The sequence below is a fragment of the Rhipicephalus microplus genome, chromosome X (assembly GCF_043290135.1).
Source record: "Rhipicephalus microplus isolate Deutch F79 chromosome X, USDA_Rmic, whole genome shotgun sequence".
In the NCBI taxonomy this organism is placed as follows: domain Eukaryota; kingdom Metazoa; phylum Arthropoda; class Arachnida; order Ixodida; family Ixodidae; genus Rhipicephalus; species Rhipicephalus microplus.
Window position 1 is genome coordinate 141,979,460 of NC_134710.1, and position 25,898 is coordinate 142,005,357.

General features: G+C 43.5%; 1 protein-coding gene across 2 annotated transcripts in view; it reads left to right on the forward strand.

Moving 5' to 3' along the window:
* LOC119176577 (E3 ubiquitin-protein ligase MARCHF6) overlaps window positions 1–25,898 on the forward strand; it is a 145,544-nt gene that overhangs the window by 53,651 nt on the left and 65,995 nt on the right. For both annotated transcript variants that reach the window (XM_075877902.1, XM_037427936.2), the window contains exons 7-12: window positions 5,615–5,729; window positions 6,844–6,905; window positions 16,548–16,580; window positions 19,254–19,305; window positions 22,834–22,892; window positions 23,039–23,263. In XM_075877902.1, coding sequence (XP_075734017.1) covers window positions 5,615–5,729; window positions 6,844–6,905; window positions 16,548–16,580; window positions 19,254–19,305; window positions 22,834–22,892; window positions 23,039–23,263 — 546 coding nt within the window. The remainder of the gene's footprint in view (window positions 1–5,614; window positions 5,730–6,843; window positions 6,906–16,547; window positions 16,581–19,253; window positions 19,306–22,833; window positions 22,893–23,038; window positions 23,264–25,898) is intronic.

Below are 25,898 nucleotides of genomic sequence, written 5' to 3' on the forward strand. Positions count from 1 at the left end.
ATGGTCTGCTCGTGGAAAGCCTAGCGCTGCAACAAAACATGCCAGGAAGCTGCGAATGGTGTTGATCTTTACTCAAAAGAAAGCTACAGGGTATGACACTCTCGGAATTTTTTAATAAGTTCTCTTTTTTTTTTTAGAGATCATCATGGCTGCCGACACACATTGTCAGAAACAATGGCATGGACAAATCATGGTCTAGAAAAATAACAGGGCCACAAAACAGAAATTGAAGATTGCTGTACCCACAAGCAGTGTTCAGAGATTCAGGAAAAAAAAAAAACAGAATCAAAATCGGTCCAGTCATTCTCGTGCTACTCTTTCCACGAGCAATGCACAATGTCCAAAACACACTTGTGAGAAAAAGCCTGTCGAAGTTTTCGACAGGCTTTTTTCAATTAACTTTTTTGTTTCTCGTTGGATATTGATGAAAATTGGCACAGACACTAAGAATAACCTCACAGTGCTGAGGTTATTCAAAAATTTTGAAGCGATTCCACGAATACTTTACGAGAAACAAATTATTTCTTCATTGAACCATGTGGAGGGGCTGAGCATAATGTCAAAAAAAAAAAAAAAACAGTATTGAGAAAGCTGCGTTTAAAGTTTCAACTTTTCCTTACGTCTCTAAGACACCTAAAAATTGTGATTTCTGGTTTGTCTTGTGATATTTGACTTCTTTTCATGATTTACTCCTTTTCATGAGTTACAAAGAACAAGTATGGATTTCAAACCAAGTTCTTTGTATGAAGGAGTGGTGTGATAGGTATGACAGAAAAGATTGTAATTGAATAAAAACATATACTGAAATTATTACACTTTTTTTTGTGCTGAAGTTGTAATTAGCGTAATTAAGTACTTGATTACAAATATTGACTGAACTTTTTTTTTTATTTGGAGAGAAGTTTATTGCATCAGAAAAATGGATCACACCATGACGGCCTATGCCTTCTTTCTAAATAACAAAGTTATGGGCAGAAGACTGGTGGCACGGGAATTTCTAGCAGTATAATTAATGACACGAAACGAGCATATAAAAATTCGTGCCCCTGATTCACACATGCTCTTTCGCCGCTCTAGCCGTGAAACGCATCATCTTACAGCCAGTCGCGGAAACGCTAATCTACAGCAATTCATTAACCTCGGAACATTCATAGACGATCGTGGCGATATCAAGCACGGCTCCAAGCACGTCTGAATCGCATCACTAAAGCTTACTGACAGCACTCCATATGACCGTGGGGTGCGCGGCCGCGTGGACAGTGCAGCCGGCGCGTAATGCACTTGCCGGCGGCGTTCGATGACGATGCGTGAAATGTGTAACTACGAAGACAAAAAATCGGCACGCACTGCACTTGGCATCGCATTTTCGAATGACGACGCGCGAAACTGCTAGCCGCTGTTCCGAGCGATCCTTGGCAGTGAAGGGGGGGGGGGGGGGGGGCGTGACAAGCTTGACTGTGTTGTCCGCTGCCGATGCGTAAAATGCCCGTACAATATTCAGAGGAGCTAGCGAGTGATGTGGTACATTCCTTGCGAAGAAGCACGCCACCAAGAGTGCGCTTGTGCATCGTTCCTGCCCGCAGTCTCCCTGTCAGCGGAGTTAGGCCTAAAGCCGACTCCGATGACGCGCCGCACTCGTAGACCGCCGCGCGCCGCTCGTAGTAATCTGATCGTGCATCTGGTGCGGCCACTCGTAGTAATCAGATCGAGCCGCCGCTTACAGCTTCGTTGTTTGCGAAGAAGCACGTCGCCACGAATGTGCTAGCGCGTCGTTCCTGCCCGCAGTCGGCGGAGTTAGGGCTAAAGACGACTCCAATGACGTGCGGCGCTCGTAGACCGCGCTGACGCTCGTGGTAACCTGATCGCGCATCCGCTTACTGCTCGTAACTAAAGCGTAGTTATATCTTAAGTGATTATCAAGCCGTGAACACGTCACGAAGTGGCGATTTTTGAGAGCCATGTCCTCGCGACGCACAAGCAGCAGACGACGATCTCCCGGAGCGAGCATCGGGCCAATGGCGAGGCGAGCTGAGGCAACATGGCGGCCACGGCCAATCAAGGGCCTCAAAACGACCTTCAAACATTTGCTTTTTGCTCGCTTGTTGTTAAAGGGAGGAGCCAGCTGAGGCGGGAAAGTTAAACACGGAGAAATGCTCTTTCCGATAAGCCCAAGAAGCCGGCTCCCGGCTCAAGCATCGCGAAGCTATAATTTTTTGAAAATCGCCGTTTTCTCGCCATTTACAGAAAAATTTTTGCTACCTAGGTGGGTGAAACGAATTTTCCGTAGCACTTCTGCGCGGTTTTCAGTGTAGATATTTTGGAACCAGATAGATGAAGGGTTCCAGAAACTGAAAACTTGAGTTTCAAAAAAATCGATTTTTTTGCCATTTTTCGCGATCCCAAAGCCGCGTCCCCCCTTAATAAAGAGGGAGGGTGCTGCGATAAATCTTTGACCCCCTGTCCCCCCCACCTCTCACCTTTGAACGGGATCCCTGCGCACACCTATGTTTGTGGCACATTGTAGTGTCTGAGAGTTGAGCGTGTTAGTGAACTATTATGCGACAAAAAGTTACTGCTTCTCCCATATATGGCGTCTTGTGTTGGAAAGCATGTTTGGTTAATCATCGGCTGTCGTTGATGCCGAGAACGGCGTCAGAAAAGTATGCCGTGCGAAAGCTGACCGTAAGTCTTCATGCTGCCTCTTATTTTTTTTTTCCTCATTTTCGTTTGTGGGATCTCGCTGAGGAGAGCTCCACGCTCTTGTAGTGAACGGACACAGCAGACGCGGTCGAAACAAACTAAGCCAAACACGTTTATTTAACTACTTTTAGAACCACGATATTGTCAGCCGTATTATTATAACATCAATTGTGATCAACACGCTAAAACAACCTTACACAATATTACCATACACTCAACAACATAACATACACAAGCACACACGCAAGGCGTGTTCGCCAACGCTCGACTCGCCACAAGGGCCCCCGGCAGATGGGCCGCAGTGCCGTGCAACGGGGACCCACGCGAGAGACAAGCGCCTGTGCCAACTGCCACACGCCAAAGAGACCCGCTCAACTCTCTCGTGCCGCCACCAAGGCTTCCCGTCGGGGGACACCGCCGGTGCTATCGATCTAACGTTGCGAACCGACCGCCGCCTACCTATCAATAGTTGTGAGCCCCTAAATGTGGCCGATGTGCGAAGCACATGCGCTACGCAGTGCAAACAACTTTATAGGGGGTGTCAGCACCCCCACTTGTTTTGCTGGTGAAGAACGCCTGGAAAGTGAGCGACCTTGCTCACAACATCCGAAGTCTACATGCGGTGCTTGCCACGGTCTATGATATCTTCGTCGCAAGTAATCTGCAGCGGGGTACGCTCGAACGCGAGCCTATAAGATGGTTTAGAATGCCTTTTGAAAATTTTTTTTTTTTTTTTTTGCTTCGTGTGCGCCATATATATACCTTGACGGTGTCTGAAGTGTTCGTTCTAAAAATAAGAGGCTTTGAAAAATGTTCGCCGTATGTGGACTTAATTTCAAAGGGCAGCATAGGAAAATCGTCAGTACACCGAAATATTGTCGTTATTACTGATAGATTATTATATCTGGGATCGTTATAAGTGGTTTTGACTGTACTGGTAAATTTTCGTGTGACAATTCCAAAAGACTATCTTAGGCTTGCAGAGTTCTTAAGAAAGCAACAGATAGGCTTCTTTCAAATTTTTAATTATTCATATATTGAGCTATTTTACCAATGTAAGTTTAATGAATTTGGGTTTGACTGTGCTTCCAGTGGGAAGATAACTTTAGTCAGGACACATGCCTTATAGCTATGGAGATGGTGAAACATCATTCAATTTGAAGATAGCTCATGCAACTTGCATGTTACAAAGTGCATGCAACATGTGGTCAGTGCTATTAAATTATTTTCGGCACAAACACTGTCTTTTCACCTTTAACAGTAGCACTGTAAAGAAGAAAAAAAATACCTAAATACATAAGACACTTATATTTTTTACAGAGATCACATATGTTAGGTGAAAAATTGTTGCATGACAGGTACTAGATCCTATTAAATTTTCTTGCTCTGCAGTAGCCACATTTTTTTACTTGATAGATATATTTACCGTATTTGCTCTAATGTGCGCATGCCCAGTTTGGTCGAGAGATATCATCTTTTTTTTTTACCCACGCATAATAGGCACACCCCGAACTTTACCATGATCAGTAACTCTGTACCGTACTTGGACAGTTCCAAGTTCATGCTCTCTTACGTCAACTGAAGCGAGAAAAAAAAAAAAAAACAAAAGGAGGAAAAGAAGAACTCGGCAGCGCTGCGCGGGCTCGCCGTGTGAGAGAGACTGGCAGTTGCCCGTGAGAGAGACTGGCAGTAACCGTTGAGTAACCTTTGCACCGGCAGGAACCGGCTCTGGCCGCACCGGCTCTGGCCGCTAGCCAGCCACGCGTGCCCTGCATGGAACACGTTATCTCGTCCTTGTCAAGTGTGCTTTTAGTTTCTTGTCGGAAAGAGCATCATCGTTGTCCTGTTTGCCACTTCGTCAGCAAATTGGAAAGCTATTTGACTTTCCTACGTGACCTTTCGCCTTTGCTAGCACTATGCGGGCTTGCACGAGCTTGGCCAACTTTCTCATTGATTTCCAGGACGCGAACCTAAACATCGTATCACGTGCACTGTGTTAAATAGGTGCTTGAGTGCGGTCTTTTTCACGCCCAGTCTTCATGCTGTCTTGTACAAACTTCCCGCAACAACACGCCGAACCGTTGGCTGGGCCTGATTAGTGTTGGTTAATTGCTTTTCGGTGGCATTCCCGGAAGGTCAAAGTTGCCGTTTTGTATGGAACAAACGTAATTTGCTGGTTCTACTTGAAGGAAAGGGGGCTTGAGTGGCATTTGTAACACTTGAATGGTAGTTTGCGATTCGATTGCATAAATGAACGGTCAGTGAAAATGTTCAGCGATAATGCGCATAATCTAGGGGGCCTGAAATGTAATTGGCGAATTTCTTCAAACGCACTTCCTTTTCGTAATTTTTTCTCAATCATTTTGTTGTCAGTATGGGTCTTTCGACGTTAATATTTTGGAAATTTGAATGCACACACATCGCATGCCTCGATTCTTGGACACATGAGGCTGCGTGATGAGCACGTTTTGTGCTAATGTAGCCTACGAAAAAGGCTCTTTTGACTGAAGTGTGGATATTCGCGATTTTGGCGACGTATACATCGTCAGCATTCTATGATAAAATTTCAGAAATAAAATTTTTGGAAATTTTACTCCATGTAATAGGCGCACCCCAAACTTAGAGCCAGATTTTCTGAAAAAAAAAAGGTGCACCTATTATGGGAGTAAATACGGTATTTACTTGATAGACACAGTTAGGCTCAGCTTGGGTCAAGGAGACTAAGGTTATAGTATTTAAAGCTACGAGGTTTTTAATATTCTGGGAAATATAAAAAACAAAAAAAAAAGGTTAGGGGAAGACAGGAAGGATTATTAACTTCTCTGAGAACCTTCTGTTAGGCAAATACATTGAGTCACCCTTGTTGAAGGATAGAGGTCTGCTACATTGTAATTTGTTACTTTTTCCTTCTAAGAATGTTGAAGGTCTGGCGGAAGCCGAACCAGGAGAAGTTGTGGGGCCACCTTTAGGGCCAGTGCCTCACCATGCCGAGGAACCTCCTGCACAGGCAGATGATCATGTTGCTCAGGGTGAGTGGAGTAGTTAGTTGGTGGTTTGTAAAAGGCTGCATATAAAGGTGTCATTCTTGACAATTAATTTTTTAATACAGTCTATCAGGACCAGGAGAGCAAGGGTGAAATACTTTTTTAGTCTTTTTGAGTTGCAGACCAATGTCTGTCATCTCTTGCTTAAGGGGGCAGACTGGTCTTTGAGATGAAAAAGTGACAAAAAAATTCATTTCTTAAAATTGACATATTTGGTTTCTGCAAATATTTTTCTCTCTCTCTTCAAATTTTCATGCACCAGGAAGTAGCAATTTTTTGTCATGTCATTCTAACTGTCCAGATTCTTGGTGCTGTTAACATGCAGAACCTGTAAAAAAATGGGGAACCGACTTTGAGGCTTCTTTATAATTTGCCGCCACCTGTGTCTAAAGCTGTACTACCAATTCATGAGTGCCTTTATGAGGATTGCAAAACATGTGCACCATGATTGTTGCTTTCTGAAAAGCTGTGTTTTTTCAGTTTTTCCATTTTTCACAAAAAAGTAAATTTACAATTGTTTAATTTTGAGGCCCTAATATCTCTGCAGCTAGGGCAGGTACAGCAATCATTCTTTTTGCAATTGAAACCTGTATGTGTGTATAATGCAAGTATAGGAGCAGAATTTAGAGCACAAGCCTTTTTAATTAATTACTTATCAAGATTGTAACACAATTCCAACTGCTTTTGAAAATGGATAGTTCATGTTGCAGTAAAATTACCAAGAAAGGCTTAAAACAAAAAAAAAACTTGCATAATTTCAATCTATAGTCATTAGTTTATGTTGGCATATATTAAATATTACTTTTATTTAGGCACTTCTTTTTTTCTATAGCAGCCTTAAGCAATCGGGGGTGAACCTAAGTTATCTCAGGAACAAGACAAGTGGCAGGAAAACTAATAAATATTTGAAATCAGCAGAAAAAACTGCATAATCCTGTGCAGTTTGATCAAGATCACTGAAGAAATAAACAAAAGAATGTCTAAGACCAGTCTGCCCCTTAAGTGGTCAAACGGGTCTTATACATTTTTTGTTTGTACTGATCTTATATTACTAGTGATGGCGGTGTTTCTTTTGTCTGATGATATGCTTTTTCTGTAGATGATATCAACTGGAACCCGATTGAGTGGGACAGGGCGGCTGAGGAGCTTACCTGGGAAAGGGTGAGAGCAACTTCTCTTTCTTAATGCATTGCATGTCTGTGAAATAGGGGCATCTTATTCATTATTACTGTTAGCATCCTATTTACGTCCACAAATTTGGAGATAGGGTTTTAAGAAATGAACCATTTTGAGATTCCAAGAACCCTACTAATAGAGATGATCAATAATTCTCCCTAATTTTACCGACTCGATGTTGCCTTTAAAACTGAAAAGCACAGAGAAAACTTTTTTAACGACCTGGTATTTTTAAAAGACCACGAAGGTTTTATAAGCAAAAAAATTTTAGATGGCACAATTAAAAAAAAAAAGTCACAGCTTTGCCGCAAAGGCGAAGCAATGAGCGTGATAGCAACAAAGTGGAAGTTCACGTGCAGAATGGCCAGCAGATCGAAACGTGCCCTGCATTTCTCACGCACAAATGATGCACAAAAGCGTACTTACAGATACAGATGAATGTGAATAAGTGTCTCAGTTCTTACTTCACTGTGTCTGAAAAGCGTGCCCTTTTCGCAAACGGAGACTGTGCTAAGGGTGTAGTGACCATTGTGCGTCCGGTAACTACTACAGAATTGTTCCGGTGAAGGCCCTAAGCTGGTACCAGGCAGTGCTGGTACCCCGCAAGGTTCGGTCATATCGCCAATGCTGTTTAATCTCATTATGATAGGACTCCTGGTGCAGCTTAACTCAATATACGGAATACATCATTCAATATATGCAGATGGTATCACCATCTGGGCGTGTGAAGGTAGTGATGGAGAAATAGAGCAGAGGCTACAGGAGGCCGTCACCACTATTGAGGAGTATCTTAAAGGTACTGGCCTCGAGTGCTCGCCAGATAAATCCGAATTCCTCCTCTATTGCCCCACGCTTAAAGGCAGACCACCCAAGAGATACAGCCGGGACCGTGCTTACGAAGAGATTCAAATTCACACCAAAAACGGCAGGACTATTCCTATAGTGCAACAAATCAGAGTCCTGTCTAAGAGTACAAACGGCGAAACCGTGAAGCGGTTAGTAACCAGTCACCAACGCAATACAGCTAATCAAGAGAGTCACAAACAAACACCAGGGCATGAAAGAGGCTAACGTCATCAGGCTTATTTACTCATTTGCCTTAAGTCATATTATATACGTAGCGGCATATCTAAACTGGTATACAGCCGAAAAACTCAAGATCAACGCACTCATACGAAAGGCGTACAAACAAGCTTTAGGCCTTCCAAATAGCACCAGCACAGAAAAACTGTTTCAACTGGGCTTACATAACACTTTAGAAGAGCTGATAGGGGAGACCCACGCCGAGGGAGTTGCTACAGAGCCTGGCACTGTCAGTCAATGCGGGGAGAAAACTGGTTACTTGAGTGTTGACCCTTCCGCTGTCCCCTTCAACCTGCCTTGAAAACGCGATGCTTTGCTCGCACGCTGCACGCGTTCTGCACGTGTTTTTGAGAGTTTCGCGTTGCGCGCGGTTATGTATACGCTTCCCTCCGCGTTTAATAGGATCTCCGCAATTGAGGATTTTTTTCGCGGGAGCAATTTGGTAAAAGGGCAGCGTCTGCTCAGCCATGTAGCCAATGCGAAGCAAGTTGCAGCAGACGACGCCGTCCTCGTCAGAGCGAAGTGCGTTTTGCAAGTGAAAGACGACGCTGTTTATGATGTGAGTTAGAGGTGAATACAAATTTCTATACGTTCATAATCATATACCTGTCTTATTTGGTTTGCTGTATTTTTGCCTTATTTGGTTTGCTGTATTTGGTAATCTGCAGGGGATGAGCACATTGCTATAAAGGCATTTTATCTTGGTCACTAAATGCACCGTATTGTTCGGGCTGCCCTTGCACACTCAGTAACAACTAGTTCACTGTGTCTGCCAATGGACGTGTAACATTTTATACAGAAACACAGGACATGCAACATTTTATACAAAAATGGACAGAAACATTTCATACGAGAACTTCACGGAGATAGCTACGTATGAAAACTTGTTACTGTGCTTGTTACTAACCGCATTCCAATCTTACTCCTAAAATGTGGTGGTGTGAAAGTATCATGTTTGTTTAAAACCCTTCTATTTTAGCTTTACTTGATAATTGCACATACGCGGAACGAATTCCCGCTGAGCTTGAAATCAGAAATCGACAGTCTTCAGAAAATGCTTTAAAATGCACAGATAGTTATGCGGTTCACTGCCTATCATACCTCTGCGCCGTTTCTGCGTGAGGTGCCCGTTTATTGTAAGCCACTGGAAACACTGTCGGCACATAAGACAGGTGCAGACTTGAGTCATTTTTGCAGTTTCCCACAAAATGTCTGCTACAAATCATTGTCCAAGCTTTTGGCAACCACACACTTCCGTCGGCGCTGCGTAAATATAAAAAATATATAACCACACATCACCAATACCACATGTGTACACAGCTTCAACTACTACGTTCCCTACAATATTCAATGATAGTAGTGTAGGGAACTACGCGAACGATGACGAAGCAGCAAGAAACGGCAAGTACATGCATGTTGGTGCACATGCGCGACCTGAGCTTGCGTTTGTTTTGTATTTTCGGCCTGTTGGCGTTCCTCGCTCTTCTGGCATTCCTTGGCCTTCCAGTAGGTCTGTACGTAAATAAACTGCATGACAGTAGCAGCATAAACACATTTCTTTGCAATTTTTTAACGTTACTATAAAGACGGAAGTTGAAAGTATTACGGTAATTTATACTTTTAAAAGGGAGACGCGCATCTTCCAGTAACTCAATAGATAAGAGGAACGGTGATGCAGGAATTAACACCCGTTATGATGAATGCATTGTGCGCGTGCTAATTTTAATTAAAAAATGTTTTCTTACTTTTTTTTGGCACACTGCTTTAATGCATTCCTGTCGTCTGCTTGTTTCGTACCATCGGTTTGGGATTCGGTAGAATTTAACTGGTGGAGTGGAGCCCTTCGTGTTTGCATGGTTATTGTGACAGTTGACGACGCAGTAATAGTTGCCCTCTTTCTGTTGGGGTGACATCACGGAACGAGGGACGTTTCACGTGCAGCGCGTGCTTCACAAATGCGTGGAAGCCAAAGGAAGCGGAAGGGTCGCAACACGCTACTATTGTGCGCTTTTTCTGGCAGGGGAAAGGCAAGCGCTGGCGTTGGCGGGCAAACTTGAGCGGGTCTCCCCTATAGAAGTGCAACAGATTGCCCAGTTGGAGAGACTAGCCAGCACGTGCCCAGGACGGAGTATCCTTAACAAGTTGGGGATAAATTACCATAGCCAACAATGAAGTAAAGTGTCAGTTCAAAAGGTGATCAGGGAAAAGATCTAGGTCTTGAATCTGCCCAAAAACATGCACCCCGAAAACTTAATCAGGGCAGAAGAGAAAGCCGCGCTAAAACTCTACTTAAGGGCTACGGCAGAGACAAGGAGGCATTGTTCGTAGACGTAGCGGAGTATCCTAGTCACAAATCCTACGTTGCGGCAGTAATAAACACCGACCGCAAATGCGAAAGCGCATGCTTCATACGCTCTGATAATTCAGAAATCTCGGGAGAGGTGGCTATAGCACAGGCCATAATTTTCCCAAAGTGTAGGTATGTCATCAGCGACTCGCAGTCGGCAATCCGTAACTATGAACGAGGAAGAATATCTCCTGAGGCAACTAACATACTCCTCCACAAGTTAAAGCTCATATCATCCGAGGAATTCGAAGAAAGGTATATTATATGGTTCCCAGCCCACACCTCGTGTGCGTTCCCCATTCCTAACCTCAACGAGGAAGCTCACCGCGTAGCGCGTGGTCTCACTTACCGCACTCGCGATGGAGCTTCACATGAGGTACTGGGAGGAGAGGAGTGGTGGGAGAGGGACAGAATGTTTAGGTTCTGCGACATTATCCAATAAAGTTTGCTCACTCAGGCCCTAAACGTACGATTGTCCCCACCGTGAGATAAGCAAGCGCTCGCGAGAGCATCCCCACTTCATGGAGCGAAGTACGCTTGGGAGATGTGGACAATCCGGCGTCAGGACAAGCTGGCAATGCGCGCTCATTGGGCCATTTCGCTGGTAATGCTGAAAACACGATAGTAGTTCCCCTTGAGATGCCAGTCACCAGTGGTAAGTGGTAGATATAAATAGCTTGCCGTTTGAACGTTGAAGGTGCTTCTCTGTGGCTCATTTTTCTTTCTTGTGTTTACATATATATAGATATGTATATATATATATATACGATGAGTGACGGCGACGCCGACGGCAAAATCCAGCCGAGAGTGTCCATATAATTGCTATCACAATAAAAATGAGTCCTTCTATCTTCAACACTGAGAAACAATGGTCATGATACTAGCCTGTCTCAGAAATTAGGGAAGCAAAATTATGAGTCGCTCTCAGTGTTTTCTGGCTTGTAACCATGATGTCACTCAAAAAGCTCAGTGATTTGCAACTGCAAGTTCTAGCTTGCCGGTGAGAGCACATTTCAGATCTGTGCAAAGAAGTGCCCAAATGACACGTTTCCATGGATAGTGGCGGTGCTCATGACCATCTCGGTGAGAAAAATGAGGACCATCCTTAGCAGTGGCTTTATTATGGGACGTGAAGTGTGCACCATTCTGCAAATGGTAGAAGATTTAGCTGTGTGTAAGCTTGGGGGGGAAAAAAACTTTCCTCATTATAAAAAAAAAAAAGGACATTGCATTTTATTATTAAAAAAGGCCCGGAGCCATGTAAACTAATAGAAGGTCACATTATAGTCTCTTGTTTATTGTGATGTTTCAGCATGTGGGATACCAATGTCTATTTTAGGCATGGTTGTTTGTTCCTTTAATAAAACAGCTTAAATATGACTAATTCGCAGCAGCTCACAGCTGTTTTCAGACTTTAATGCAACATTTGCTTAAGGTATTGTGGTTCTAGCATGCTGCATGTTCAGCCAACATAGCTTTTTGTTTTAGTTCCTTGATCGTTCTTGTCTGTATGAAGTGCAGCCTTTTTTTACATGCGACTGCATATGTGCTGTGCTAATGTACTTGCTCCTTATTACTTGGGGTTTAATATTTGCGAGAACTCGGTATGGAGGTTTCTCCACAAGTCTCGCATTCCTCATTTTCTGTTTATTTGTTGAGAATAATCACAAGCATTCATTATGTTCCTATGAATTAAATGCTAAAAGGCAGTTTAACATAAAAGTAATTAAGACAGTGTAACGGACTTCTCTTAATTTTTTCAGATAATTTCTATAAAAACAAAGTGGGTTTTCTGTTATTTATTATTTCTGCATTGCATTTTGAATTTGCCAAAGTTCATCATGCAGATCATATATATATAGTCAAGTAGATTTTTCGGGAGCGGTCACAACGTGGTTTATTTCGACGTTTTGGCCTAGAGTCTGGTCGTCATCAGGATTAAAGGTACAGTTTGTTGGTGCTCAGCTTTATACAATCTCAAATCAGAGGGAAGAGCAAAAAGGACAGAAAGAATGAAAAAAAGAAGAAAACGAAAAGAAACGAAAAAAGGAAAAAAGAAAGAAAAAAGAGAAAGAATATAAGGTGGGCTTTCCCCCCCCAGGCACCCCCTCCCACTCTTCCTTCATCTCTCTCCCCTTCACCTTTCTGATGTCAGCGGTCTGTGTATGCTTCCTTTCACTAATGCATCCTTCCCGACCAGACGGCGCCTCCTGGCTCTGGCGGTTCAGCGTGGGGCAAAAAAGAGCTTTTTTAGGTAGTTTAAGCCTTCAACTACTCGGGGCCCTGTCAATATTTCGTCATAGAAAAAGGGGTGCCGCGTATTGGGGCAGAGGCTGGTAAGCGGGTGCAATGCGAATTCCTTGCCCGCTTCTGGATTACGCGTGCAGTAGGAGCCTCCTGGCTGTGCACAGGGTTGCTGTTGGGCATGTCATGCATGGCACAATTGATTGAGTAGTAAAATAATACAGACAACAGAAAATCTTGCTCCCCAAAATGCACATTAAATATTTTGTATTCTAAAAACTACACCTTATACAAGAATAATAATTGTATATTTAAAATCAGTACGCATATATACATAAGCTCACCAAGTTTTATCAACATCAAGCGAGAAACAAACTTTTTACAAGCAGTGTCTTCCTTAACAGCAGAAAAAATACTGGTGGCTTTTTCATAATATTGCTAATAACATGGATTCATACGAGAAAATTGATTTTTCACTAATATAGTTGATCCTGGATATATTGAACTCGAAGGGGATTGCGAAATAGTTCGATATATCGAGAATTGAAAATACAAAATATGCATATTTAAGGCCTAAATTGAAAAATTTCAGGCCTCTGAAATCGTTACAAGAGCTAAGATAACGATTCACTCAAAAACAACGTGCGAACTGCAGGTTACCGCACTTTATTTAGTCTGTAAACTTGTCTTGCTTCTTGCGCGCTGTCAAGTTCAAATCATCCTTAATATCATTCAAGCTTTTCAAATACGCGAACTTAGCTTCTTAGGCCACAACATTGGTTGACGCAGAACGCTGATGCAAGCTTTGTAGCATGGCAAAAGCCTGGTTAGCGGCGGTATAGTGTACTACAATATGTGGTAGTGTGTTCAGGCACCCTCTCTCGCCATGCATCGCGTGAAGCGGCACACGTGGACAAAAAACCGGTTTTCAAGGTGGCGCTGCCATAGCATGGGCTGACAGGATTTGTCAGCTCCGCGCCGCTCTGCCTTCTCGAGTGCTGTTCAGTGACCTGTTGCTTGTGTTCGTGCCCGCTTAACGAAAGTTTTTCTGGCAATGTTTTTTGCTGGCCACGCGACAGTGAGGCAATGTCGAGTCATCGGCGGCAACGACACTGCTTTGCACCTAGGTGTGAAACAGGGTATACGTTTGGAAGAAAGGTGAGCAGCCATCGCTTTTCGCTGCGCTCGAAGACGAAACATGGAGGAAGGTTTGGGAACAAAATTTACATCGAAAGAATGGGACCTTGAACGAAAGCTGCTCTGTATTTGAGCTACACTTTGAGCCTTCATGTGTTCTTGGAGACTACGTGCACGTTATAAATGGTGAAGAAGTTCGCGGACCACGTAGGAGACCAGAGCTAACGCCGGACGCCGTGCCGATGTTACTGCCCAACGCCCCAAGCTACTTATTGAAGAAAGTGCCGCATCCAAGACCTCCAAGAAAGCGGAAGACCTCCAAGAAAGCGGAAGTATGTGCGCTCGTAAATAAAGGGTTTCTTCTTACAGTCTCACAGTGGTGCCAAGTGATGTTTCTTTTTGACAATACAGTGCAATATCCCGGCCACAGCAGCAGTATTTCGGCGGTCGCGTAATCGTTTAAAGACCCAAGATTGTCAAAATTATTCCCAAGTCTTCAGCTACGGCGTGCCTCTCAATCAAATGGCAGTTTTGTCACCTTAGCAGCATAATTAAGATTGCATGATGCAACTATCGACAAGAACGGTGCCGCGCGCGTAATGAAGGAAGCTGTCGCGTGTGCAGACTACGACTTGATATATCAGTAATATAACAAGAACCTGTCGGGCTTATAGATGCTCCTTCGATACCTCAATCTTCCTAATTTTTTATTCGTTCACCAACCGAGTTTTAAAAACTGCAGGCAGTTTCCCCGGGCATGACTGCTTCGCCGTCGTTTGGTAATACCTGCATTTGGACCGTGTGTTCTAGCTTTGACATTTTGTTTTGTTTTGAATGCCGTACGAACAAACCCATTAGAAAGCTTTTCGTGGACGTGTCAGCAATTAAACATGACTATAAGTGCGACGTATGCAAGGGCACATCATGGGATTGAATCCCGGCTGTGGCGGCTGCTTTTTCAGCGGAGGCGCAAATACTGAGGTGCGTGTACCTAGATTTAGGTGCACGTTAAAGCACCCCAGGTGGTCGAATTCGCGGAGCACTCCTCTATGGCATCTCTCATAATCATATGGTGGTTTTGGGACGTTAAACCCTTGCTATTACTTATATCAAAGCACAGAAAAGCATAAAAGGCAAAGCATGAGGTGACAGTCCATGCTAATGTGGCGCCATCTCGCGGCTGTCGATGCCAACTGCATCAGCCACGGCTCCTTCTTGAACACACTACCCCATATTCTAATACACTATAGCGGCGGCAGAGAAGGCGTTTGCATATTCATCGCATGAGTACATTTTCGTGGCACCGGCAGCCATAATCTCAGCATCCATGCAGTCAGCAACGGCAACATCGTTGTCTGTACCGATGAAGTCGCTGCTATTCGAGAGGGTGCCCGCGAATGCTGATAAGTCGCAGGATTCACTGAGGCACCGTACACCGTTAGTGGTCATGATGCACCCGAAGTCATCGCCTGGCCTGCAAGGAACGTTTACAAACAGTGTTTTACTTGACGTCGCTCCTAGTGCCAGTCATAATTTTTATCGCTGTGTGTAGGTCAACGTTCAGTTAAACTCCCGAATGAGGATTTATCAGGAAGGAGGTGAGAAGTGCACAAAACCACAAGGTGCAAAAGACGCGACGCCGAATTTGTCCGAGTTCTCACTGTCGACATGTTGGCAATATCGATGTCACTATGGCTTTGTAGCTGGCAGCGGCTGCTTTTAGCGGCTTTGATGCGAAGAGATAAAAAAAAAGCGTAGCCTCCAAGACACATGTTTTAAAAACGAAAACACTAAAAATACGTGACAAGGTAGCAAATCTCAAAGGCCATGCTTTTCAGGCTTGCATGCCATTGTGCGCTAAACACAAGGAATGGAATGCGAACCATATGCGAACATTGCACTGAGATCGCCGAGTCACTTCCCATTCTCATTGCGGTGCCCTCGGCAATCGGTCTTTCGGAAAACATTATGTACGCGTGCTAAGACCTGTAGATCGCGCATCAAATGTACAGATGTAGCAAGTGCCACGCAACAAACCAGATCAGCGCGATAGAATAACACCTGTTTTTTTTCCTCGCGTGCGCGCGAAAAAGGATCGGAACTTGCTAAAACATGGTCTAAAATTGATCAATATTTGGTAAGAAAAATGCACTTTCTGGCCTTCAGTGTTGCACAGCGTTCGATATAGCGGATGTCCCGCTGGGCGGGAGTTCGATATACGGGTGCACGGGTCCCATACTTTTGCATGGGAAGGTCAAGGGGATTTTTTAACTGGTCGATATAGCCAGTAATTCAATATATTCGAGTTTGATATATGCGGGATCGACTGTATCATTTGTGGTAGCATTGACAATTGTGCGTTGTGCTTTAGAAAGAGCTGTTTTATGTCAGAAGAGCAAAGTGTACAACCTTCTCTTAACTACAGTTGAACCCCTTTATAAGAGACAAAAACCAGGAATCAACTCTTGTCCCTCTCATTAGAGACAAGAATTGCAAGAATCTTATAAACAGTGTACCATGTTCTCATTTTCCGATCACCCTCTATTTCAGTGCAGGTGTTTCTTATGACTATTGATCTCTAACATCAGTCTCTTGAAAGGGATTTGACTGTATTTGGCTCTCGCAGACCTTTTTCTAGCATTGATACTGCATCCTTTACTTTGTTATTTCATACATGCTTTTTTTATTTGCTTGTTCCCTCTTCTGTTATGAATGCATCTTAATTTTGCTACCTCCCTCATATTTCGCAGGAATCGGGCAGTGTATTTAGATAGACCATGCAGTTTCTTACAGAATACTTCCTTTCTTTTCAACAGCTTCTTGGACTGGACGGATCTCTTGTGTTTTTGGTATGAAACTATACCTCTTCTTTTCTGTATTTTTGGGTGTGTTGTAATGGAGCATTTGTTACGGTGATAGGGGGTTCAGTATCATGAAAAAAAATGTACACGTGCGTGCATGCGTGTACGCAGGCACACACAGACATACAGAGAGAGAGAATGTAAAAGCTAGTTGATTTGGGCTTCCTGGGATCGAAAAAGCTCTCTGAATCAACCGAATGCTTTATTTTAAAAAGTATCAAGAACACTATAAATCTTGTACATCAAGGATCATTCATTTTCCTGAGGATTATGTATACCCAGTAATTACATTGCATAGGAGCCATGCAGAAGCTGCAGTTTTCATCATTTTCAACTTTCTTCACAATGTAAACGCGGCAAGATTTCCGTGTCGTAATCCAAAACATGCACTAAACTCCTTTTCTGTTACATGCCAACAATGGTGACTACACCTTTTTGAAAGCTCGAGGCTGTTTCAGTTGTCTGCAAACCCAGTTTTCCCTTCCTTTGCGTCGCACATTTGTGGCGCTTTGCAAACGATACGCTCCAAGGATCACCTGAATTGACAGGGTGGAGTCTAAATATTACAGAATTAATGAGAGTTTGATGCTATTAATCAATATTAAAGCTGTTTAGGACTAGAGAACACGTCTGAATTAGCTGATTTTTCAATGGAGTGAGTGCCAAATTAACAGGCTGTTGGGTCCAAATATTACATAATTAATGAGAGTTTGGTGCTATTAAGCAATGTTTATGCTGTCTAGGACTGGAGAACACATCTGAATTATATGATTTTTCAATGGAGTGAGTGCCAAATTAACAGGCTTTTATTTTATAAACAAACCAACTAATTAATGTTTCAGTGTTAGCTTTAGCTAGTACCCTCAGCATAAAAACAGTAGCCATAGTTATTTGTCATATTCATTCGCTAAGATATGCTTCAATTGACAGTGCATAAAGGAGAAGGCAATGTAGCATTAAAATTTTGTTAATAAAAATTTGGTGTTGTGGCAGTTGGAAAACGCCTTAAAAGGTTATGCCATTGGTTGTGATAGCTTTTCAATGGAGCCAGCACTAGGAGGTCATGGGTGGCTTACTGTGACAACACATAATTCTTTAACATGTGATATTTTGTTTTGATAAATGAAAATTTAATGAGAATTTGTCAAGTTGGCCTCCATCCAGTTCACAATCTATGCCAATGCCACTGCAGATGAACAGTCTCTAATTTGTCCAGATGGCAGCACTGTTTGCACAGACGGGTAAATATATGAATCAAGTAACTTCTCTGTAGGCCACTCTACGTGCTCTACTCTTGTTGCCGCTTCTTCTTTTCGAATGGCATATAAGCGGTGTAAACGGTCCTACCAACCCCAAAGGACGTTGTATTGACATTGCAATTCTGTGCAATTGGCCTTTGATATAAGGGAGGAAAACAGCCGTAGTTTCAAAGACGACACTCAACCAGGCACTACGACAATGAGTCTTTCACTTAATAACTGAATAGCACATAATATTAGCAAATACAGTACAACCTCGTTAATTCAAAGTACCTGTGACCGCGAGCAATCTTCAACTTAAATGGGCTGTCGAATTAACAGAACATACAAGAAGTGGAATGCAAGGAACTTGAAATTATTCAAGGTTATCAGGGATGATTGTTTGCTGTGCCAGCTGGTTTGCAGCCCGAAGGTTTGTTTTCCCGCAATACCTGGTCTTAATCTAACCGCAAACATGAACAAATGGCGTACCTCACAGCTGCCACAGAAAAAAAAAAAAGAAAAAACGCTGTCGTGATCAACTAAAATGCACGCCTGTGCAAAACAAGACGTGTTTCACTGCAGCACAGTAATGACACAAGAGGCAGCATGTCACCTACTCTTCGCTGCGTCAGCATGGCATGATGCAACCATTCGCCCATTTTTTCTGGTAAAATAAATTAATAATGGCCATCGTGATGAAGTTTGTAATATGTTTTGGCTGGAAAACATTATCATTGAAGCTTCCGAAATTAGTTTTCGAAGTAGACGTTGCAGGTAAAAACTTCGCCTGCAGTGTAAGTGCTGAAATTGCTGGAGCATCCGGCAATCGTAGGTTCGCATACATCGCGAATTTTGCCAAACTGTCCTTTAAAATTTTTTTACAATCCCAGAAAAAATGGGTAAATCATGACGTGCTGACGAAGCGAGAAACATGAAATATGCTGCCCGCACGTCACTTCATATTGCAGTGAAGCACATCTTATTTTTCGCAGACGCACGTTTTGGTCGTCCACGAGACCGTTGCTTAGTGGCTCTTAAGATCTATCGTTCCTGCGGATTTGCGGCGAAGTCGGGATCGAGAATCGTCACATATGGCACCCAAGGTTTTCAAATTGACCGAACTGGTGCTGACCGCCGCTTCAAACTGTGCGCTCAAACTTACATTGCAAAATATGGGACCGCCGAAATATTTCGAATTAAGTGGGATTTAGAAATAACAGAGTTCAAATTAATGAGCTTTTAGTGTAGTTACAGCAAATGGCGACAAAATTTCTGTCTTTTTGTCTTGAACTCTGAGAAACTGGGAGGCGTGACCATAGGCGTGTGTAATTGTCTGATTACATTATGTTGGGAGATAAAATGTTCTTGTTTATGGATGTGTTAATTTATCTGCAATATTTAATTTTTTTCTCCTTTGCAGGAACACGTATTTTGGGTTGTTTCCCTTAACACACTGTTCATCCTTGTCTTTGGTAAGTTACTACTCTTAGTTGTGACATATTGTGGTTTGATTGTTGAACAAGACAGTTAAAATCTTCAATGGCTCCAAGAAAGTAGACGTTGCTGAAATGTGCTTGTCCTACCGTAGCATGGCCTATTCCCAAAAGAATTATTTCGCATGATGCAGCTTAACAAGACAGGATTTGCTAAGTGCATTGTTAAACAAATTACACAATTGTTTTAAATGGAATTATGGAAGTTTAACGAGCAGTTCTTTATACCACAGCACTAGGGAAGTTAAACTAAGATGGTGATGGCACATTCGACTGGTTGTTTCAGGATGTGCTGGCCATGTTACAAAGTTTGTTAGAGGGACACTAAGGCAACTGTCAAGTCGATGTTGATTCCTGAAAAAGCAGTCCAGAAACCTTGTAGTGCTACTTTTGTGTCATGGAAGTGCCACACCTGCCAAGTCTCCCGGATTTTCCGGAAGGCTCCTGGATTTCGACCGTTTTTTTCGTTTGTACAGTTGTCATCAAAATCTCCCGAAACTCGAAATTTCTGTGCGGGATCTGGTCTCATTGACAAAAATGCAAATCAGTTCGCTACAGGCTTTTTGTGAAGCCACTGCATTTTATTAATGGCGAATTCCACTGGTAGATCCGGAGTGGCCGCGGAAATCTTGGAGCGAGCACTCGGAGTGTGCCAAACGAGATCTGCGAGTGGAACACATGAATGCTCCGCGGGAGGTCTCTCCAGAAGTTTTTTACGCACACATTACTGAACCTGTACCATAAAGGATTTTCTTTTCTGCTCTCAACGTTTCAATGACAACTTTGTCGCCACTGCAAAGCTCGCATTTCGACCACGCAGTCTTGCGGAAAGCAGGGCTACCGCTTTCCAATTTTAGGAATGTAAACAAGAGCACAGGGTTACTAGACCGCCTCAAAAAACACTGAGGGCAACCCAGCTGCCCGACTCTACTAGAAATGACGGCAACGCATTCTCGGAGTTCCGGCGAAATCTGTCTCTGCAAGATGGAGCAACCGGAACACTTTGTCGCGGAGTGGATTGCTCCGAATCTACCAGTGGAAAATGCGAACTTGCTCTGAATCTACCAGCAAAACGCGGATTGTCAGCTTTGGAGCAAGAAAACTTGCTCCCGCTCGACGAGTGGAATTCGCCATAACGAATTTAGGAGGCGTTCATTAAACGTACAGTAGTCTCAGAGATGTGAAACCGCGGCAGATACGAATTTGTGAAGTTCCCCAGCCAAATTTTACTGTGTCCATTGGGCCAAAATTTGAAGTACGTGTTAGCGTACTTCGAATCCCTCGCCTGACAGCGCCCAATGTCACTGTTGCCGTGCACAATGTAACCCGGCTTTACTGCGCGGTCACCTACATAAGTGGCACCAGAGCGAAATTAGTGGGAGCCATAGCAGCAACGCCCCACCCTGGTGGTCTAGTAGCTAAGGTACTCGGCTGCTGACCCGAAAGCGTCAGCTGAAGCTCATACGCATGGCGTGGCTCGTTCACATGGCTACGCTCGGCGACAATCGCATCAATGCTTCCAGCGGTACAGCTTCTGCTTCGTCTCTGCAAGACAACGATTGCACTGACGCTTATCGCAACGTCGAGATGGCTACACCATTGGCGCAAGACCCCGTAGTCACAAGTGAGGTTGGTGTTTCGTGCTTAAGTGCGCCTGATGCGCCGCACTCACTAAGCGCAGTGATTACGGCCCCAAACAGTGCAACCGCGTTGTTGATTGTGCATTTGCAGACACGTTTTCAGATGTGCGAGGAGTTAGCCACGGAGGATAGCAAAGCTGCGGCTGTGCAACGAAACCTCGGCGCTATGCCGGCGACCAAGAGGAAGTTTCAGGTGATGCCTGAATTTGAGGATGCTACCGCTAGAAGACAAAAAACACGTCAGAATCATTCCACCCTGTTTTATGGTTCTTGATGCCCAAGAAACAGCATGCATCATTGATAGCTGTGGATACAGCACTGCATGAGGCAGTTTTGAGATACAACGCCGGCTGCTACAGGGCCACCCAAGAGTTTTCGTCATCGGTAGGGCTCCCACCTGGCCACGGAACCTGCTGCAGAGAAAGACACTCTCCATCCGAAAAAGGCTCGAAAATAAATGCAACACAAGCAGGAAAAGTGGCAATTAAAGAGAGTCCTTAAGAAGACATCTAGCTACTATGCAGGGTCATTTTAGACCACAATATGTGTTCAAACCTCAAAGTTTTTCTCAGAATGGCCCCGCCGCGGTGGTCTAGTGGCTAAGGTACTCGGCTGCTGACCCGAATCCCGGCTGCAGCGGCTGCATTTCCGACCGAGGCGGAAATGTTGTAGGCTCGTGTGCTCAGATTTGGGTGCACGTTAAAGAACCCACGTGGTCGAAATATCTGGAGCCCTCTACTACGGCGTCTCTGATAATCATATGGTGGTTTTGGGATGTTAAACCCCACATATCTATCTAGCCACAGCAGCAACAACGGCCATTGAACGTTTCTTTGTCATCTCGCTCGGAGGCCATGGTATTTCTCCCTTGGTTCAACTGGCTTTAGATGGCACCATCTATCCAACCTAGCCAGGCAAAAATGGAGTTTTTGAACCACTTATGTCATCCCTTGTAGTAACGCTAGGCAGTTCTATTTTTTTATTAGTCAAACAGGAACGGACAAGTAGCATTTTATTACGTCTCTTGATGCATGGAAGGTTCTTTGTTTTTATTGCAACTAGTTCTTTGTTTTTATTGCAACTAGTTTGATTATTAGTGATTAATTTTTGTCGAACGCTCTCATCAGGATCATTTCACAAGTGTCCCACTTGTGGTACAAGTCGTGTGTTACATTTCTCGGTAAGTGGGGCACTGCTGTTGATAATATTGCTGTTTTAGATGTCGTACATTGAGCTTTGACTCTGACATAAATTGTTATTCGCCTTTAGTGTACCTTTAAGGAGTGGTTTAAAACTATATTACTGGATGTGTAGTGGAGATAATTTTGCTTCATTCCACCCATCACGGTGGTCTGGTGGCTAAGGCACTGTGCTGCGGACCCGCATGTTTCGGGACCGAATCTCGGCTGCGGCAGCTGCATTTTTGATGGAGGCGAAAATGCTTGAGGCCCGTGTGCTCAGATTAAGGTGCGCCTTAAAAAACTGCAGGAGGTGTAAATTTCCAGAGCCCTCCACTACCGCATCTCTCATAATCATATTGTGGTTTTGGGACGTAAAACTCCAATAATTATTATTATAATTTTGCTTCATTTGCATTTGAACCCCATTTTTTTTTCTGTGTAATAAGCCTTAGTTGCCGTTTTACACAATATTTGTGCTGCTTCCTGAGGGGTGACCATTCAAATGGGCAATGAGATCTATATCTCTATCAGCACATTAATATTAAATGGGAATATAATAATTTTCTTTTATCTGCATGTGCAGAAAATTTTTTATGGCTGAAGCTTCAAGTAGGGCTCTCATTTACAATATCCAAGTAATTGAACAATGATATTTTATACGACTAATGTGCTTTGTTTCCTTGCAGCTTTTTGTCCATATCATATTGGACAGTTTGCCATCATGGGTTTCCGGCTGAAGAGCTATGTAAGTTTGCTCTGGATGCATGACTATGTGGCATTATGAGAACTTGTGCAATATATGCTCGCTCGCTCATGCTACAAAGATAGCTCATTGTACTGGCATGCGAATGAGTCCTGTATGAAGCACTGAAAATTATAAATATTTTGCAGGTGGCCGTGTCTCAGTTTGAGGGCCTCTTGACGACGCTGTGCGGCTATGTGCTGCTGGGCGTGGTGTTGGTGTTTTTGCATGGCCTGGCAGCCTTGGTGAAGCTGCGCAGAACGCAACGCCTGCTGGGTCTCTGCTACGTGGTGGTCAAGGTGGCCCTACTCTCAGTTGTTGAGATTGGGCTGTTTCCTCTGGTTTGTGGCTGGTGGCTCGATGTCTGCTCCCTGGTGCGTTGTTTTTCTTCTTTCTCTTTTGCCAGTTGTTTGCAATGTTCATTTATAGGTGGGGAGATTTCATTGTACTGGTTCTCTCGCTTCAATCAAGAACCTAAAAGGTCACGCTGCAACACTTTCTCAGCACGGCCTGCAAACACTGCCATTCGGTATGGACCCATGAGAACACACTAGCCAGACATAATAGTGCAATGCACAGCCTGTAATTTACAATTAATTTTTAGACAACTAGTAATCGTTCCCTCTTCTTTCAACAAATGATGCCATAAACACAAAGTTCATGAACGTGAGCTGATTTGAGCATTGGGAACTGCATAGTTACTGCAGGCGCTGCAAAATGCCGCCACATGCTCGTGTGCATGCTCACGATTATGCTGAAAAGCTGCATTTGCGAGGGGGGCTACAAAAAAGGGGGGAGAAAATGAGGTTATTGCTCGCATTGACGAACAGATGCATTTTCCTGCCCCCTTTCCATAACCTTCCCCTCCACTCCTGCTTAGCTTTCAGCATGCTTGCTTGTACGAAAGGAGAAAGTAACGGCTTGCGTCGAATCTTTGTAACTCCACTCGTCCTTGACCGATTCTAAGAATTTTTCTGGCCGTCAAGTTGCGAGGCAATAAGCTCTTGTAATGATTACCTGGAAAAGTGTTGCAGGGCTGTTTTAAACTTGTGAAAAGTATGGGGCTGGGCACAGTTCTAACCATTTTTCTTAATGAAATATTAAGCAAACAAATGACTAACATTAAGTGGAAAACCATGCGTGTTTCGTATCTTCTCTGCACCATGTTACATGATCTGAACCTATAGCAGCTTGCCCATTTCATGATATTACTTGAATTAAATAGTTTTGAAATTCTCATACAGTCGAGCCCCGCTACAGCTATGTCGCTTCAACGAAATTTCCGCTACGACGAAAAATTCACGGCTCCCCGTCAGCAGTCCGTAGGAGTCAATGCATAAATATTGTCGCCACAACGAACACTTTTTTTTCTGCCGTCCCGCTTCAACGAAATTTCACGGTGCAATTCCAGGCTCAGATATTTATTGCTAGACAGAAAACCCAATCTTTCACATTTTGATACATTTTCAGAACCTGAAAATACGTCGATGAAGTCTAAAACACCCGTTCGCACCACCAGAAACCGCCGCTGTTCAGCAAGCATGGGCACCGCCATTGCTCGATAGCGATGGCAATGAGAGTGCCCTGCCAGACTCTGCTTTTGCCACTGGCTTGCCTTCGAGCCGCAGACAATCCGAAGCTGAAGCTCAGTCGCTCAGTTAATGGTTTCCTTCACGCAGCTGCAGGGTGCAACCGAAGAGCGATGCCTTTTCCGATTCCAATGCTTATCATTTTATTCGTGCTTGGCCAGTGTGGTACCTAATCAGAGCAGATGTTCATCCGTATTATGAACCAAAAAGCTAGTCGCGAGTGATGGATGATAAGAATGGCATAGAATAAGGCAAAAGTCACCACTCCACGATACCCTGGCTTCATCTCGGCATTGTCAGATACACTTTGACGGAGGACAGCTGCTGGTGTTAGCGTGTTAATGCAACTGTTTGTTACGTTCACGAAAGTGGTTATAGGTGTTGTTTCAGCATGGTTTTCAACATGGTCTCGCTATGCATGACTGTGAATCACATCGTGACGCTGCTGGAAAAGAATAGGAAGCAGCGGGCACTTTTTTTTTTAATTTTATGAATAAACGTTCCTTTGTTTTGCTGGCTCAGATCAGCTATATTTTTTTCGATTTCACTACAATGAAATTCTCACTTCAACGAAATATTTTCTGTGCCCCGTGAGCTTCGTTGTACCGGGATTCGAGTGTATTGAAGATGCAGTTGCTGCAAGGGCTTCTAAGCAGCAAAAAGCAATAGATTAAAAAAGAAATAGTCTGACGCTGTATTGTCTTCGTTTTTTTTGTGCTGCTGTATTTTTGTTTTCAAGTTGTGAACCTGTGTGCTCTTTTCCTAAGCCATACTTCTCATCAGGTGTGACAACTGCAGACAGACACTCTCATAGTGCAGATGAAGCACTTACGATTGTGTCTGTAAAGTGTTGTCTGGATATTTTTAACCAGTTGTGGGAACTGCAAACAGACACTGCAGATCGAGCACTAAGGATTTTGTTTGCAAAGACTGGAAATGTTGTTGGGCATGCAAACTTCAAACAAAATCATGTGCACCATTTCATTAAAGGAGTTCAAGTTCATAATGATTTTTTCTTGCATTATTTTGCAATCTCTGAAAAAGGGAAATAGCATTAAAGGAAAGTTACTGATTCAAGTTGAAGTTCAAACATCAGTGTAAACAAAACATTTTATGCCTCACTGTAATATGCTTGGACAACAAAAAAAAATACATTCACAAAACAAGTGCAACTTAGTTTTCAATTATTACTGATTAAGATTTTAGGGCGTACTTGATGCCACACTTTAACTTTTTTTGAAGTCTTATTGCTATAGCTTGTGCCAGAAGCATTAGTTGCCGTCGTGAATCGCCTGGCTAGCTGACAGACTTTTTCAGAAGCTTGGAGTGCTTGCAGTTAACATGTTCTTGGAGTGCTTGCCGTTAACTTCAAACAGGGTGGTCAGAAGGTGCTGCAAAAAAGTAATACTAATAAAGTGTA